The sequence below is a fragment of the Myripristis murdjan genome, chromosome 18 (genome assembly GCF_902150065.1).
Source record: "Myripristis murdjan chromosome 18, fMyrMur1.1, whole genome shotgun sequence".
In the NCBI taxonomy this organism is placed as follows: domain Eukaryota; kingdom Metazoa; phylum Chordata; class Actinopteri; order Holocentriformes; family Holocentridae; genus Myripristis; species Myripristis murdjan.
The window spans coordinates 5,421,751-5,434,915 of NC_043997.1; the positions used below are offsets into that span (position 1 = coordinate 5,421,751).

Consider the following 13,165-nt stretch of genomic DNA (forward strand, 5'->3'; position numbering starts at 1 on the left):
ACACACCTCAAACTGCACCTGATGCTACAATCGTTTACGACTATGGTGGCATCAGGCTGCAACATAACAGAAACAACAAAAATGAAAGTGGTCTGAATACTTTCTGAATGCACTGTGTGTTTCAGTAATACAGTAAATTAGATGACAGTGGGACAAATGTCAGTGATAAAACATTTAGGAGCAGAACGTTGTGACTTACGGGCTTCATATTTTTTCCACAGACAGACACCAGCAACAATACCAGTGATGAGAATGACGCAGGCAATCCCAATCCCAATCCGAATTTTGGCACCAGGGCCAAGCTGAGTGCCAGTTTTCTTTCCTGAAAGACATAATGGAGCAGTCATCTTAGGAGAACAGAGGAGAAGACGTCTCTGAGCCAGACAATGAATGGACACACACTGACCAGCACTGCCTGTTGGAAATCAAACATTTACCTGAATCGTCGTCACTGTCCTCTGCTCCCTCTGACACTGTTTGAAATGACAGACAAAAGTGTTCAGGTGAGTTCAAATCAGACACACAGACCATCACTGATTATTTGGTTTTGCTCTAAAATGCCTCAATTCCATTTTAAGGAAAGTCTGAGTTGTGATCAAGTTTTTGCAGGATTTTATTTCAGGATTTTTATTTCATAACAAACAGTTGCTTCTACCAGAGTAAAATCTACAAAATGCCTCACATGCACATCTGGCCTCTGCAAAACAGTCGGATCTGTGCGGCAGAAAATTGAGAGAAATTGAACCTTTATGTTGAACCTTATGCTCTTACAGATTTGCAGTGCTTACCAATGAGGAACACATGACTGCTGGTGATCTTTTCCTTCTCTGACAGCTTCACAACACTGCAGGTGTAGGTTCCTTGATCGCTCAGCTGTACTCGGAGTAGTTTCAGTGACAGATTTCCTTTGATCAGGTTCTCATGGGAGAGGATTGTTCTTTGTCTGTATTGCGGCTGCTGTTGATCAAGATCATCCTGTCCATGTCTGTAAAGGTGGACGTAGCTCTTGTTGTATTTCCACTCCACTGTCAGAGATTGCAAATCTTTCGGGGGCTCGGTGTGACACGGCAGAGTGACATTTTCACCAACTACAGCCCTCACTTCCTCAGTAGATTTAATCTCATAGTCTTTTCCTGGAGAAACAAGTTTGACATAAAAGCTTTTATTAGTCATCAGTGGCAAAGCAGAAAGGAGTGGAGTGAGGGATAGGGATTATCAGGAGAATATCAGTCAGTCAATACATATCAGCCAGGTCTTCTGTTTTAGCAGTGTTAGCAGCAGGAGATAAACCTGTTACACTTGATGTGGGAATTTCATCAGATCAGCTGTGAACACGACTTCACACACACCTCCAGAGTTCAGCTGTTTTGTGGCATGAAAGCAGCAATGCATTTCATCATAGACTGACATGTGATTTTTGTAATATGTGCTGTATTTAAGTTATGAATTGCAGCATAAGTGCACAGAGAGCTGGGTTAGCCATTGTTAAATCACTTTTCCCTTTCCTCTACGCTGTTTCTTGGCGAGTGATTTATTATCTTATTTTAGGAAAGCCTCTAAGTACTCCTGTGGTTCGGGTGCCCACTTGATCTCTGTTGCTTGGTAGAATATTTGTTGTATTCATTCTTTCATTCAGTCATCATAGGGAGGTAATTTACACATCGAGCTGTCTAATTATTTTGGTTTAGTGAGCCTCAAGGCCCTCTGTGTGGTAACCAGTCCTTCAGGGCAAGCCTAAGACTGACAGATCATGTGACAAAACACAGTAAGTCTACATCTGTGCATTATTATTTGGGTCCAACTTAGGACAGCTGTACTTTATTTGAACAATGTGGATGACAAGATATTTCACAAAAGACAAGTGAGCAGCAGTTGTAGAAATCACAACGAAAAGAAAGAGAGAGCACCCAGACATGCAAACAAACAAACAAACAAACAAACAAACTTACAAAAAAAGTGTCCTGAAGAGGTTGAGTGTTTTGTTTGGGATGTTTGGGCTTACCCGTTAAAAATATTTTATCATACAAAATTAAATGGCTTCCGTACTATTTTAATTATGAATTAATTATTATGAATGAAACGAGGTCAGATTAGATAAAGTTTTAAAAATGTCTCCGAACTAATCCGGCCGATCTTTGATCTTAAAATGGCTGCCAGTGGAATTTTCCATGTAACGGATTGTAAAAGTGTAAAAATCTTCCAGAAAGTTCTGTCAGTGTCGCAAAAAAAGCAAAATAGCTGAGAAATGTGGAAAGATGAGAAACAGGCCCAGACTGCTGCAATAATGATTAGTATGTCGAGTAAAATCAAGGCTTCCATAACTTAATGATATACACGGAAATAAGAATGAACCTGTCTTACCGGCGAGCGGGGGACCAAGCGACAAAATTATCACCAAAATCCTGATTATGTTCCCCTTCATTATCAAATCAGTGCGCGGAATAGACGTTAACGTTTTCAGACGGCTAGAAATGGCCGGCAAGTCACTTTTTAATTTTAAAAAATCATGTGAAATGTCGAGAGGTTAAGGTTATAGCGGTGCCCGGAGCGAAAGTGAAGTCTTCTCCCCCGGGGGACTTTTACTTTCGATCTAGCCTAATCGTGCAGAAAGCAACTTTGTTTGTTTGTTTGTTTGCTTCTTTCATTCTTTCTTTCTTTCTTTCTTTCTTTCTTTCTTTCTTTCTTTCTTTCCAATCACGCATTCATCCTTTGGCCATCCATAAATCATTTCATTCATCCACCCACTCATTCTCAGGGCAGTCACAGTGAAATGAATAAATGTGTTGAAGCTTCACAGCCATTTTATTTCAAATATTTGCGTGTTGATTTGTATAGGTGTAAAATACAGGGCAGGAGTCTTCAACTTTTATTTATTTGTTCATTTAAGAGCTGCTTTTTTAAAAAATGAAAGTGACTAAAGGCTACATTAATTACACATTTATTCAAGTATTGCATTAACCCAGATCTTATATCCATACCGGACAAATTATGCCATTTTTGCATCCAAATGTTATCAAAAACCAGCGAAAACGAAAAACAACGACAATGCACATCAGAGGGCATGTGATTTGTATTTTCTGAATCCAAGTTTAAATTTCAGTGCTTCAAATATCTAAAATTGGCATAAAAACAACTTTAACTCACACAAAGTGCACAGAAGACTGACCAAAGCTTACTTATATTACCTGACAAACCGTTTCCCTACATATATTAAAGACTCATTATCACATTACATGTATGTAATAATATACATCACCCATTCTCAAAGTTAGGCGTCATGACTGTCTCTGCATGGTTTCCACGCTGAAGATGTGCGCTTTATGTTGGTTCATTTAAATATTCATCTATCGGCCTGGTTGTGAATTTATTTCAGATTTGATGACATTCATGTCAGAAAAAGCTTCTTCAAAATATGGAGCCAAACAAGGTAGATCCCCTCGGGACTGGTATTTAAATATGGAGTGGGGTTACAAATTGATAGACAGAGCATAAATAATGTCACCAATGTCCATACATTAATCAGTGAAATAAATAAACAGACTATCCCCCCTTTGGTTCCCTCCCGTCATCCCTCATGGACACCAAACAGTTATTATATTAAGGATTTTATCAGAGTAATCGTACGTTTCCAGTGTGAAAAAAAAATTCTGTTTTTGCCTGCATTGTGCATGATGGCAGCCCACTTTTCCATAGAAGCCACAGTCTTTGTATGTTGACAGAATAAGGCGCCTTCCTGCGTGATTTTTAAACCTTTTGACCAGCTGCTCACAAACAGGCCTCTGTTACAGGGCCTGCAGCTCGCTCTTATTTGTTGTAATGCCACGTTTGTCCACTGGGTGGCGGACAGGCCACACAGATTGCACTGCATTGAACATGAACAAGAGCCAGGCTTACATGGCATATTGTAACACTTAATCTGAATCATTTGTTAAAACAGATCTGTAATTAATCATTTTGCCGCAAACAACAAATACAAACACAGAACAACTCAGACAACCCAAAAAATACTACAATAATTGTGATTGTTTGCAAACACATAATGGAAAATATAAAATAGATCCCTGAGCATTAACCCAAAATCAGAAAGAGCGGAAAAACATCAGGGTATGTGGGGCTGAATCAAAGTCCTAATGCAGTAGATAGGATGCCTAATACAGTATACAGTATATTCCCAGTATAGGACTGAGCATTATCTATATTATACTGCATTGAAAACATCATGATGCAAATTTCTTATGAAAGCACTAGTATAGTCATCTAAACACTGGCTCTAACCCCCAGGAGCTAAGTCACTGTCAGGTGACAGCCGACGGGCTCTGACGACCACATCCATTATAGTCCACTGACAGGATGTGTCACCTTAAAATTCAAAATGTATGCATGAGTTTGCTCAGTGTCTTAATAGGGTCAGGATGTTTGTCCTCCTTTTTCACATACTACTGGAGAAGGCATGCCACTTTCCCTCCTCTTCAAAAACCTTAGCTCAACTGAAATCCCAACTATGTTCCCACGGGAAAAGGTAATAGGTAAGGCAAGGTAAAATTTTCCTGATTAACAGCACATGCAACAACAGCAAAAACAAATCCTTCCATGCTGGCAGTATCTTAACTATGAAAACCAACCAGTTAAAACAAAGTGCAATGGATGCCACATATTATTTAAGTCTGTTAAACAGGAGCTACACAGTATAGTTAGCTGGTCTTACTAAACACAGTTGAGTAACTGTGGGTCTAAGAGTTAAGTGACATTTAGAAAAGTGAGTTAAACCATTGTAATGAAATAGCCTCATGTTGCCATGAATCAACAGAGTTAAGGAAAGAAGAAAAGAAACAGTCATTAGTTGAATTTATGTTGGTCAGTTTAGTTAGCTGACCAATTAATTAGATCCAAGTTGACCAGATAATGTCTGAATTGCCCAATACAGTCATGTCAGGTACTCAAAGTCCATTCTTACCATTGTTAAATTACATCTAACACAATACAGTTTGGTGAAAATTGTTGACCTAATTGGATTGAGATTTTTTTTTTTTTATTATTATTTTATTTTGAGTGAAAGAGGACAGTGGCCTAGTAGAGACGGCTCAAATGTCATCTGTGGCCACAAAGCTTTTGCACATCCTCCTGCAAACTGGGTCGGTTCCTGTTACGCTGCATGCACCTCATGTGTTTCTAAATGATAGAATGCAGCACGAACCTCAGTGTTATCCAGCTTGAGGGTCTAAGACTCAACACAGGCACTGTATTCCTCTCTGGGCTGCTCCTGTGGCAGCCTGTGGTAGAGGTTTGCAGCTGGCATGGGGAACCTCAGCAGGCTCCGAGGCTCTGAACGAAGAAGAAAAGGCGTCTCGCTCAGTTACGCATCAAAATGAAGGGCGTCAAGTCATGTCCTAGCTTCCAGTGGAGGCGTACGCCACCTGAAAGGTCAGGAGCACTGCACCTGCATACCTGATCTGAAGGGTGACATCACTCATATCACTTACATGTGATGAACGCCTGTGATTCTCCCTTAACCCTAACACATATGCACACACACTATTCAGATCCAGGACTGTCCCGGTTGAGCATCTTACACCTACATTGTTTGCGAAGGCAGGATGACCGAGTTAACAGTAGGACCACCATTTAATAAAATTAGCAAATGAATAACATTGAACCCAATGGCCTTGGAATCATATTTGTTTTAGCTGCAAAATAAAATAAGAACTCATTCAATGTAATCTTTATTTAGGCTTCATTCAATACTGGCCTTCCCAGACGCTGGACAGGATCAAACCACCTTGATCAGCTGTGAATTCCAGCTGAGGTATTGTCATGTTGCACATGTGAGCAAGTCAATTATTTCTTTTATGTAAATTATTATCATAGGGTGCACTCCCAAAGGTTTACAAGCTCCAGTACTGCACCAATCAATAAATTCATTTTATCTCCTATGACAGACTTCTGATATTGACCACTGTTTCTTCATCCAGCCGGTAGATGGCGTGACTCTCCAAGCCTGAGATCAAAAAAGAGACACATCCACACCCTGAAATAGATGAGTTGCACGCAGGGATGCACTTAACCAAAGTTAATAAGCTACTGAGTCTCAGTTACATACATAAATCAAAATCTCCTGATGAGCAGAAACTCATTTCTAATGCAAAGCTGCCTGATTGACACTTGTTTCAGTCTGGGTCTGCTGTATCTGTGGAGACACTGAGAAATGAGTTTGAGGTTATGACCGCCATCACCACCACTCATCCGACACCTTCACAACACACATACAGTCCTAGCTTTGAAAAAAAACCCTTGGCCAGCCCTCAAGCCAGCACCGTCACTGACATGTTGCTCATCTTGTATTCTTGTTGCATTTCCTTTTTGAGATCAGGATGTGGGTAAGGGTTTTATATGAAAAGTCTACTGGTTCAAAGAAACTGAGAGAGACCAACAGCATTGAGAGACAATGGACATCACTTCACTCTGCCTGGTTCTTGGTGAGAAACTCTCATTTTTAGCATTTTCCCTCCTGCTGCTTTTATCCATAATCTCATCCAAAACCCTCTTTTTATTTTAATTATGCGCTTTATCCAACTGCAAGGTGCAGCACAGAGGAAAATCAACACCAACCACTAGAAAAAAAGTTTGAATTTTTTGTTTGTGGCTGATAAATGTGTACACCACATACCTGGCCAACTTAATAATTACTGTTTGTGGATTTTATATTTTAAAAACCTTGTTGGCTGGTAAGTTAGTCTATACTGTGAGTTAACAGCTGTTATTTCCTCTCACGCTCCTATACAGGAAAGATAGTATGTGAGTCTCTTTCTCGATAAGTCACCCTCAGTTTACTGGTATTGCATTGGCAAAACCTGCTCGCTACTTTTCTCTCAAACATTACCTTTCTGTTGTCTCGCTTTAGAGGAGCTTTGTTTTTTAATGGTCGGCACTGAATGTTGAAATGCACAGGCACCAAAGGGAAAATTTGTCTTGCTGTCACCTAAATATTAAAGATCTGTGCCCAGAATTGAGATTATGATGTGAACATGATCAGTTCTATATCAGGTTTTGGAGATCTGACAAGAAAACAACTGTGATGTTATTTTAGCGTCCATGATGTTGTTCTCAGATATGCACTGGCTCAAGGTGAGAACAGGGGTCTTTGTGGTGTTTTGCAAATGAATGTAGCTTAGTATTCAGTAAATACACGATGATATTATATATAAGTTGCATGGAAACAGCAGCTGCAGGCTTACTGACACAGACCTGACCACATCATGAACGTGTTAAAGAAGCAAGAACAGGTGGTTTGATGTTTCTGGGCTTAGGTGTGCACCCCAGTGGCTGGTGGTCATGTCTGTCATTTCCTGTATGAATGCAGCCTCTGTAATAAGTTGTTGTCTTCTTGCAGCCTCTCTGAGCATCAGTCCCAACAGACTTCAGTTCTTCACGTACGACACCATCAAGCTGAGTTGTGATGTTTCCGGGAACTCCACCGGCTGGACGGTAAGGAGGAACACGACTTCTCAGACTCATGTGCCGTGCAAGAAACCCTGGGGGATCCCAAATGGGCCCTCCTGCACCATTGAAGACGCCTATGCAAAGGACTCAGGGCTGTACTGGTGCGAGTCCAGAGACGTGGGCTGCAGCAATGCCGTCAACATCACTGTGACGGGTAAGACCGCAAGGCCGAATGTGCACGGGGCTTGTATGTTGTATGTTGTGTTTATGCTGTGGTCACATCCTTGATGACTTCACTGGAAGTCGTCTTTTCCAGTTGACAACGTCATGGCAGGCAGTAGCCGTGTTCCCATTCACGTTTTGTGCCAATTATGAGTGACCTTTTGAAAAGTGAGCTGTGATCAAATGTGAATCAGGTGCATTTTCACCAGTGGCTTTTGCTGTCTGCGTGAAAGCCCTGAAAATTAAGATCCACATCTCACAATTTGAAAGCAAAGTGGGCTTTCCATGACTTGCTTACCATCTGTGAAATAATAGTTATTTAATATTCATATTTATTTAATAATGTCACTGTGATTCTTATTTTCAAGGACAAAATGATTTAGCCAGCCTGGTAATGAGAGGAGACACATTAAGAAATTCAAGGATTCCCCTACCAGGGATCAAAACACAAGGTCATAATCTACATAATTAAATTAATTTTGCATACAACACCTACATCATCAGCATGCCACAGAAGACTCTTCAAACAAACTAAAATAATTTAGGAGATTTTTTTTAAAATGTATGTTTCTATTCACTTTCTCCAGTTCAAATCCTCAAACTGAAAAATAAATAAATAAATAAATAAATAAATAAATAATGGCTTCATCGAAATGAGTTAGCAGCCCTAGTGGCCACCAGTATAATGAATGACATTATTTAAAGTGGACAAGCAGAAAAACGTCATAAGACAACACATTATAGGAAGGGAATTCAGTTGTTGAGTGTAAAACTGACTGTGGCAAAGTCTGGTTGTGTTCCCACTGACTTACATGAAAGTGGTCTGGGGTCTTCAGTTGTTCTGGAACCAGCCACTAGATGGCATTAGAGGACCTGCATTAGCTGCCACTTAGAGGCTTTAGCTGCTTCATGTGTTTTAACAAGTTAGAGCTACAAGGTTAAACCGTTTTTTTTTTTTTCTAAAGGCCCTTTGCTTTTTTTTAGTCACCTGCACAACTTATACAATTTTTAAATAATCACATTTATATCTCCAACTAAACTGTAAAAGGATGGAAATGCACAAACAGTTCAAAAAATGACACTGGTTTTCTCTGTTTTGCTCAGATGGTGTTGTGATCCTGGAGAGCCCTGCACTTCCTGTGTCGGAGGGAGACGACGTGACACTTCGCTGCTCCTACAAGAAATTAGAAGAGTATCAGGCCTCCTCTGACTTCAACGCAAGTCTGTACAAAGATGGCATCTCCATTGGGTACATGTCTGCAGGAAAGATTACTCTCCGTGCGGTGTCCAAGTCTGACGAGGGCCTGTACTCATGTGAACACCCCACAAAAGGAAAGTCACCAGAGAGCCGGCTGGCTGTGAGAGGTGAGACAGGTGTTCTGCACTCTCTGCTTACCTGGTGAATACCATGAGGCTCAGCAAAAAAATACAGTTTAGCCGTAGATACAATGGGAGTGTGGGAAATGCCACATCTTTTCTAATTTTTCTCAGTGTACATTGTGTATTTCATATTTCAGGGTAGATTTATAGTAATTTCCTCAGCATATCGATCTAAGTCTCCATAGGAAACATGCTACAGATTCTCTGCACTGTGTGCTGAACAGTAAATAAGGCTAAAAATCCCCATAGTCCAAATAAATATCTAACCTGAAGGTTGTAGTGACTGCAGACAATACAGTGACCATCATTAAAGGACCCCTTAGGAATCCTGAGCATAGGAAGGTGCTGTGATTCAGTTCAGTTCAATTTTGTTTGTTTTGCATCAAGTCATAACAAAAATTATCTCAGGGCGCTTTTACAGAAACCCAACAGATATCGGCCAAATCCATGGACCAAAATCTGACCCAAGAGCAGCACAGGCCAACACTGGCAGGGAAAAAAAAAACAAAAAAACATTTTAACATGGCCAAAAACCTTGAGCAGAACCCGACTCTGGCTGGGCGGCCATCTGCCTTGACCGAGCACACTGCAGGACATAGAACGATGCAGTTCAACGTGGGGCTGTATAGTAATACTAGTGGTGATAATAGCAGTAATGACAATGGTGTTGCAACAACAGTAGTAATCATAATATCAATAATAATGAAATGATCACCACTGAAGATGCACTATAACTTACACACCTCCTCTGCTAACAGCAGATTAACTCTACTTTGTAGTTGGGGAGTCACACCCTGCAGAGATAGACCGATGAATCAGGCCTGAGCATTTTTTTTTAGTTTTTACTTTTTTAAAATCTAATATGAATGCACTGCAGACAGAGTGCAGATCTACTTAAGCAGACAGAGACAAAGCAGACTTAAATAAATATGCATGTAAGTTCAGCAGCTTTGTGTCAGATGGCCAAAGACTAAACGCTACAGTCATAAAGTTATTCAGCTAACTCTGATGTTCGCTTTTCAGTTGCAGACAAACCAAGACAAGACAAGTCAGACAACCAAACGAGTGCCTCTCCTCCTCCTCCTCCTCCTCCTTCTCCCATCATGTCCACACCGAGGCTGGTGTGTACCGTCCTGCTGTTGACTCAGTACACGGTGCTCACCATCGTGTGCGTATACGTCCACGTACGCTGGGCTCAAGGTAAAAACAATAATAAAAAATATAAATAATAACAGTTCGTTGATGGAGATTGTCTTTCCTTTCACCTCGCTCCACCATGAGGACAGAGGCAATATAGTTTGTTAACATGTGGATCATTTTTATCTGGGAAGTCTGAATTAGGCGATATATCAATATTATATCAATATCGCGATATGAGACTAAATATTGTCTGGGATTTCAGTAACTGTAATATCTTGATCTGATGTGCAGTGAGAGTCGTTTTGTCCTGGTTTTAAAGGCTGCAACACAGTAAGAAGATGACATTTTCTGAACTGTTTTAGCTGCTCTGTTATTTCCCTTTACCTGTTTGGTAATCATACCCACACTACTAATAATTACTTATCAAAAATCTATGTTTAAATAGCTTATGAAAACACCAACAGTCATCCCTACTATATTAACACAGTATCGACATTGTGATATTTGATTTTGTCCTCATTGCCCAGCCTTAGTTTGAATCTTACGATGCATGCAGAGCAAGAATAGTTTTTAATTTTAATAAGACATGAGGATGAAGCTTCAGATAATTTGATTTTGACAAATGCCACTCAAGAAGTGACCTGCTTTTATTATGAAATACACTACAGACCTGTGGGGATGTGACAGGTGTGACACAGATCTCTTTTTGACTTGAAGAAGAAGTGGAGGTGGATGTTCGATAACCTGGGCCGTCCACCGAATTCTAATAGAAATTAATGGTGATAGTAAAAGACAAATCAAACTGTGCTCTGACATGTAGTGTGTCCAGCTTCACAGCTCTCTCCTCTCTCCTCTCTCTTCCCACAGCTCAAGCTGAAAGGAAGAAAAAAAAACTTTCTGATGAAGTTGTAGAAGAATGAAAAAAGAGAAGATTCAAGGTGCAACCCCAAGTACGCTTATATGCACACCAATATTCTGATTATTGGGACTAATCAGTAGCCTATAAAGCACATTAGTGATTAGTCCCGCCTCTCTGTTTGGAGGTAGGGTGATCAGTGAAACCACCTGGTGGAGTATTTGGTTGGAATGAAAACCTGCAGCCTCTTGGCCCTCCATGGCACCAGTTTGACACCCCTGCTATAAAGCATTATTATATGATTAAAAAAAAAAAAAAAAGTTTCTCTTCTTCCCAGATTCTCTCTTCTTCCCAGATATAATGGATACATTCATTTTCTTCTCTTCCCACATCCGGTCACAGTGTCTGTATCGATGTACCATCATATGATATATTGCAATACATCAGCTCCTTTCCCAGTTTTTTGGCAATATATGCTCTTATTTAGAAAACTGTTCTCTCACTTCATCCTTGATCTGTTAATGGAAAAAAGACTTAAGACAAATTGACCATTACAAACAAACTGAAGTCAAATCTATGGGAGCCATGACTGGAATAAACTAATTGTGTAACATGTTGATTTCTGCACCAGAGACAGGCAGAGTAAGTCTTAAAATATTCGGCTCATAGATTTGGCTTGTCTGGCTTTTTTTTTTTTTTTGTTGTGCACAGCAACATTTTGCACATAATAAGCTTTTGCAGGGACCAAACCTGTGACTTTCCAGTTGTTTAAGCCTTAGAGCACCATTGTGTGTATGTATCTCTGTGTGTGTGTATAATTGGTGTTTGCTAAATACTTTCATATTGCATATTGCTGTCTTTGTTTTTAAGACTGTGCTTTGTCCACAGAACTTGCTGTAGGAAGGTCATTGCACTGTTTGATGTGATCATTTGGCTGGCGCAGAATAAAATGGTGATTGTGCATGGTTGCTATGGTGACAAGTCTGTAGGGCTGTAAAGTGTGTAACATTTGTTTGAATGAAAATGACCATTTTATTCCATTTAAGTCATCTGGTCTTACCTTAGCAGTGTTCATACAACATGTATCACAGCCACAGATAGATAGATAGATAGATAGATAGATAGATAGATAGATAGATAGATAGATAGATAGATAGATAGATAGTATATTAGGGATTAGTGATTACAGCACAAGGACATCGGTTTATAGGTACACGCGTGAATGAACAGCGCAGTGTGCTGGGCATGGGGAGCAGTTCCTTTATTTCGGAAGCATGCCTCACAATAGAGGAAGTGACACCAAAGAAACAAAGACGGAGAAGTCACCTCACAAACAGGGTGACAAAGTTTTCCAGATAACTGTGAAATAATAGCGATATGCTGACGATACTTTTTTGTATTTTTGTCTATTTTTGTCTTTTTTTGTCTAAAACAAAACTTGAATGTTTGGTCCAGAAATATAATGCAGTCATGCCTCTTAATTAATGACATTCTTTTAAGTTATGCTGTGTGTGTGTGTGTGTGTGTGTGTGTGTGTGTGTGTGTGTGTGTGTGTGTGTGTGTGTGTGTGTATCCCAATCCATATTCAGCAAGTAATGAATTTTGGCTTTCTGATTAACAAATTACCCTGCCAAACATTTTTCTGTAAATTTGGCTTTAGATCAGTGGTTCCTAACCCAGTCCTGCAGCTTTTTGTTTCAGGTCTACTCTTTCACACCTGATTGATTTAAGGCCTTGATGCTGATTGGTTGAGCCTTGAGGGGCCTTGAGGACTGGGCTGCTTCAGATAATATATGTATTGTAACTCAGCAAACAGGTTTTCTTGTAAAGTATGACACTGTTTCAGCTGTTTAAGACATCTAGTCTTTTATTTTGAAGAACCAGTTTTTTTTAATCTCTTTTCTTTTATCTCTCATACACTTTGTGTATTTATATATATTGCTCTCTGCACGTATTGGCACATGTAGCAGAGCTGCAGGACCCAAGTGCAGGAGACAACAGACAAGCTGGAGTGCAAAATCTTTATTTACAGACGTTAGGTTATATACACCGGGTTGCTGCACACTTTCTGAAATCAAATTAAATGCTTTTTAAGAATTCGGCAGAGAAAATTTAATATCCTTTCTGCAG

General features: G+C 39.9%; 2 protein-coding genes across 3 annotated transcripts; one reads left to right on the plus strand and one right to left on the minus strand.

The window, feature by feature from the left end:
* Positions 1 to 348: 348 nt before the first annotated feature.
* Positions 349 to 2,547, minus strand: LOC115377036 (V-set domain-containing T-cell activation inhibitor 1-like). The gene is made up of 3 exons (XM_030076889.1): positions 2,362 to 2,547; positions 789 to 1,133; positions 349 to 473 (listed from the first exon to the last, which is right to left on the minus strand). The coding sequence occupies exons 1-3, from the start codon at positions 2,420 to 2,422 to the stop codon at positions 349 to 351; spliced, it is 531 nt and encodes a 176-aa protein (XP_029932749.1). The 5' UTR covers positions 2,423 to 2,547.
* A 3,860-nt stretch (positions 2,548 to 6,407) lies between these two features.
* LOC115376892 (low affinity immunoglobulin gamma Fc region receptor III-like) lies at positions 6,408 to 11,244 on the plus strand. Of its 2 annotated transcripts, XM_030076719.1 has the most exons (5): positions 6,408 to 6,473; positions 7,388 to 7,651; positions 8,764 to 9,024; positions 10,063 to 10,239; positions 11,047 to 11,244. In XM_030076719.1, exons 1-5 carry the CDS (start codon positions 6,443 to 6,445, stop codon positions 11,097 to 11,099), a joined length of 786 nt encoding a protein of 261 aa, XP_029932579.1. In that variant the 5' UTR covers positions 6,408 to 6,442; the 3' UTR covers positions 11,100 to 11,244. The 2 variants fall into 2 exon arrangements, with proteins under 2 accessions (XP_029932579.1, XP_029932578.1); XM_030076718.1 differs by lacking the exon at positions 6,408 to 6,473 and having other exon boundaries at positions 7,348 to 7,651.
* The last annotated feature ends 1,921 nt before the right edge of the window (positions 11,245 to 13,165 follow it).

Excerpts from the sequence above, each read along its gene's own strand:
- LOC115376892 (XM_030076718.1), top strand. The coding sequence starts at position 7,348 with ATGAATGCAGCCTCTGTAATAAGTTGTTGTCTTCTTGCAGCCTCTCTG. Across the intron at positions 7,652-8,763 it reads CGTCAACATCACTGTGACGG|ATGGTGTTGTGATCCTGGAG; the intron begins GTAAGACCGCAA and ends TGTTTTGCTCAG. Across the intron at positions 9,025-10,062 it reads GAGCCGGCTGGCTGTGAGAG|TTGCAGACAAACCAAGACAA; the intron begins GTGAGACAGGTG and ends TTCGCTTTTCAG.
- LOC115377036 (XM_030076889.1), bottom strand. The coding sequence starts at position 2,422 with ATGAAGGGGAACATAATCAGGATTTTGGTGATAATTTTGTCGCTTGGT. Across the intron at positions 1,134-2,361 it reads GCTTGGTCCCCCGCTCGCCG|GAAAAGACTATGAGATTAAA; the intron begins GTAAGACAGGTT and ends TTGTTTCTCCAG. Across the intron at positions 474-788 it reads CAGTCATGTGTTCCTCATTG|TGTCAGAGGGAGCAGAGGAC; the intron begins GTAAGCACTGCA and ends CATTTCAAACAG.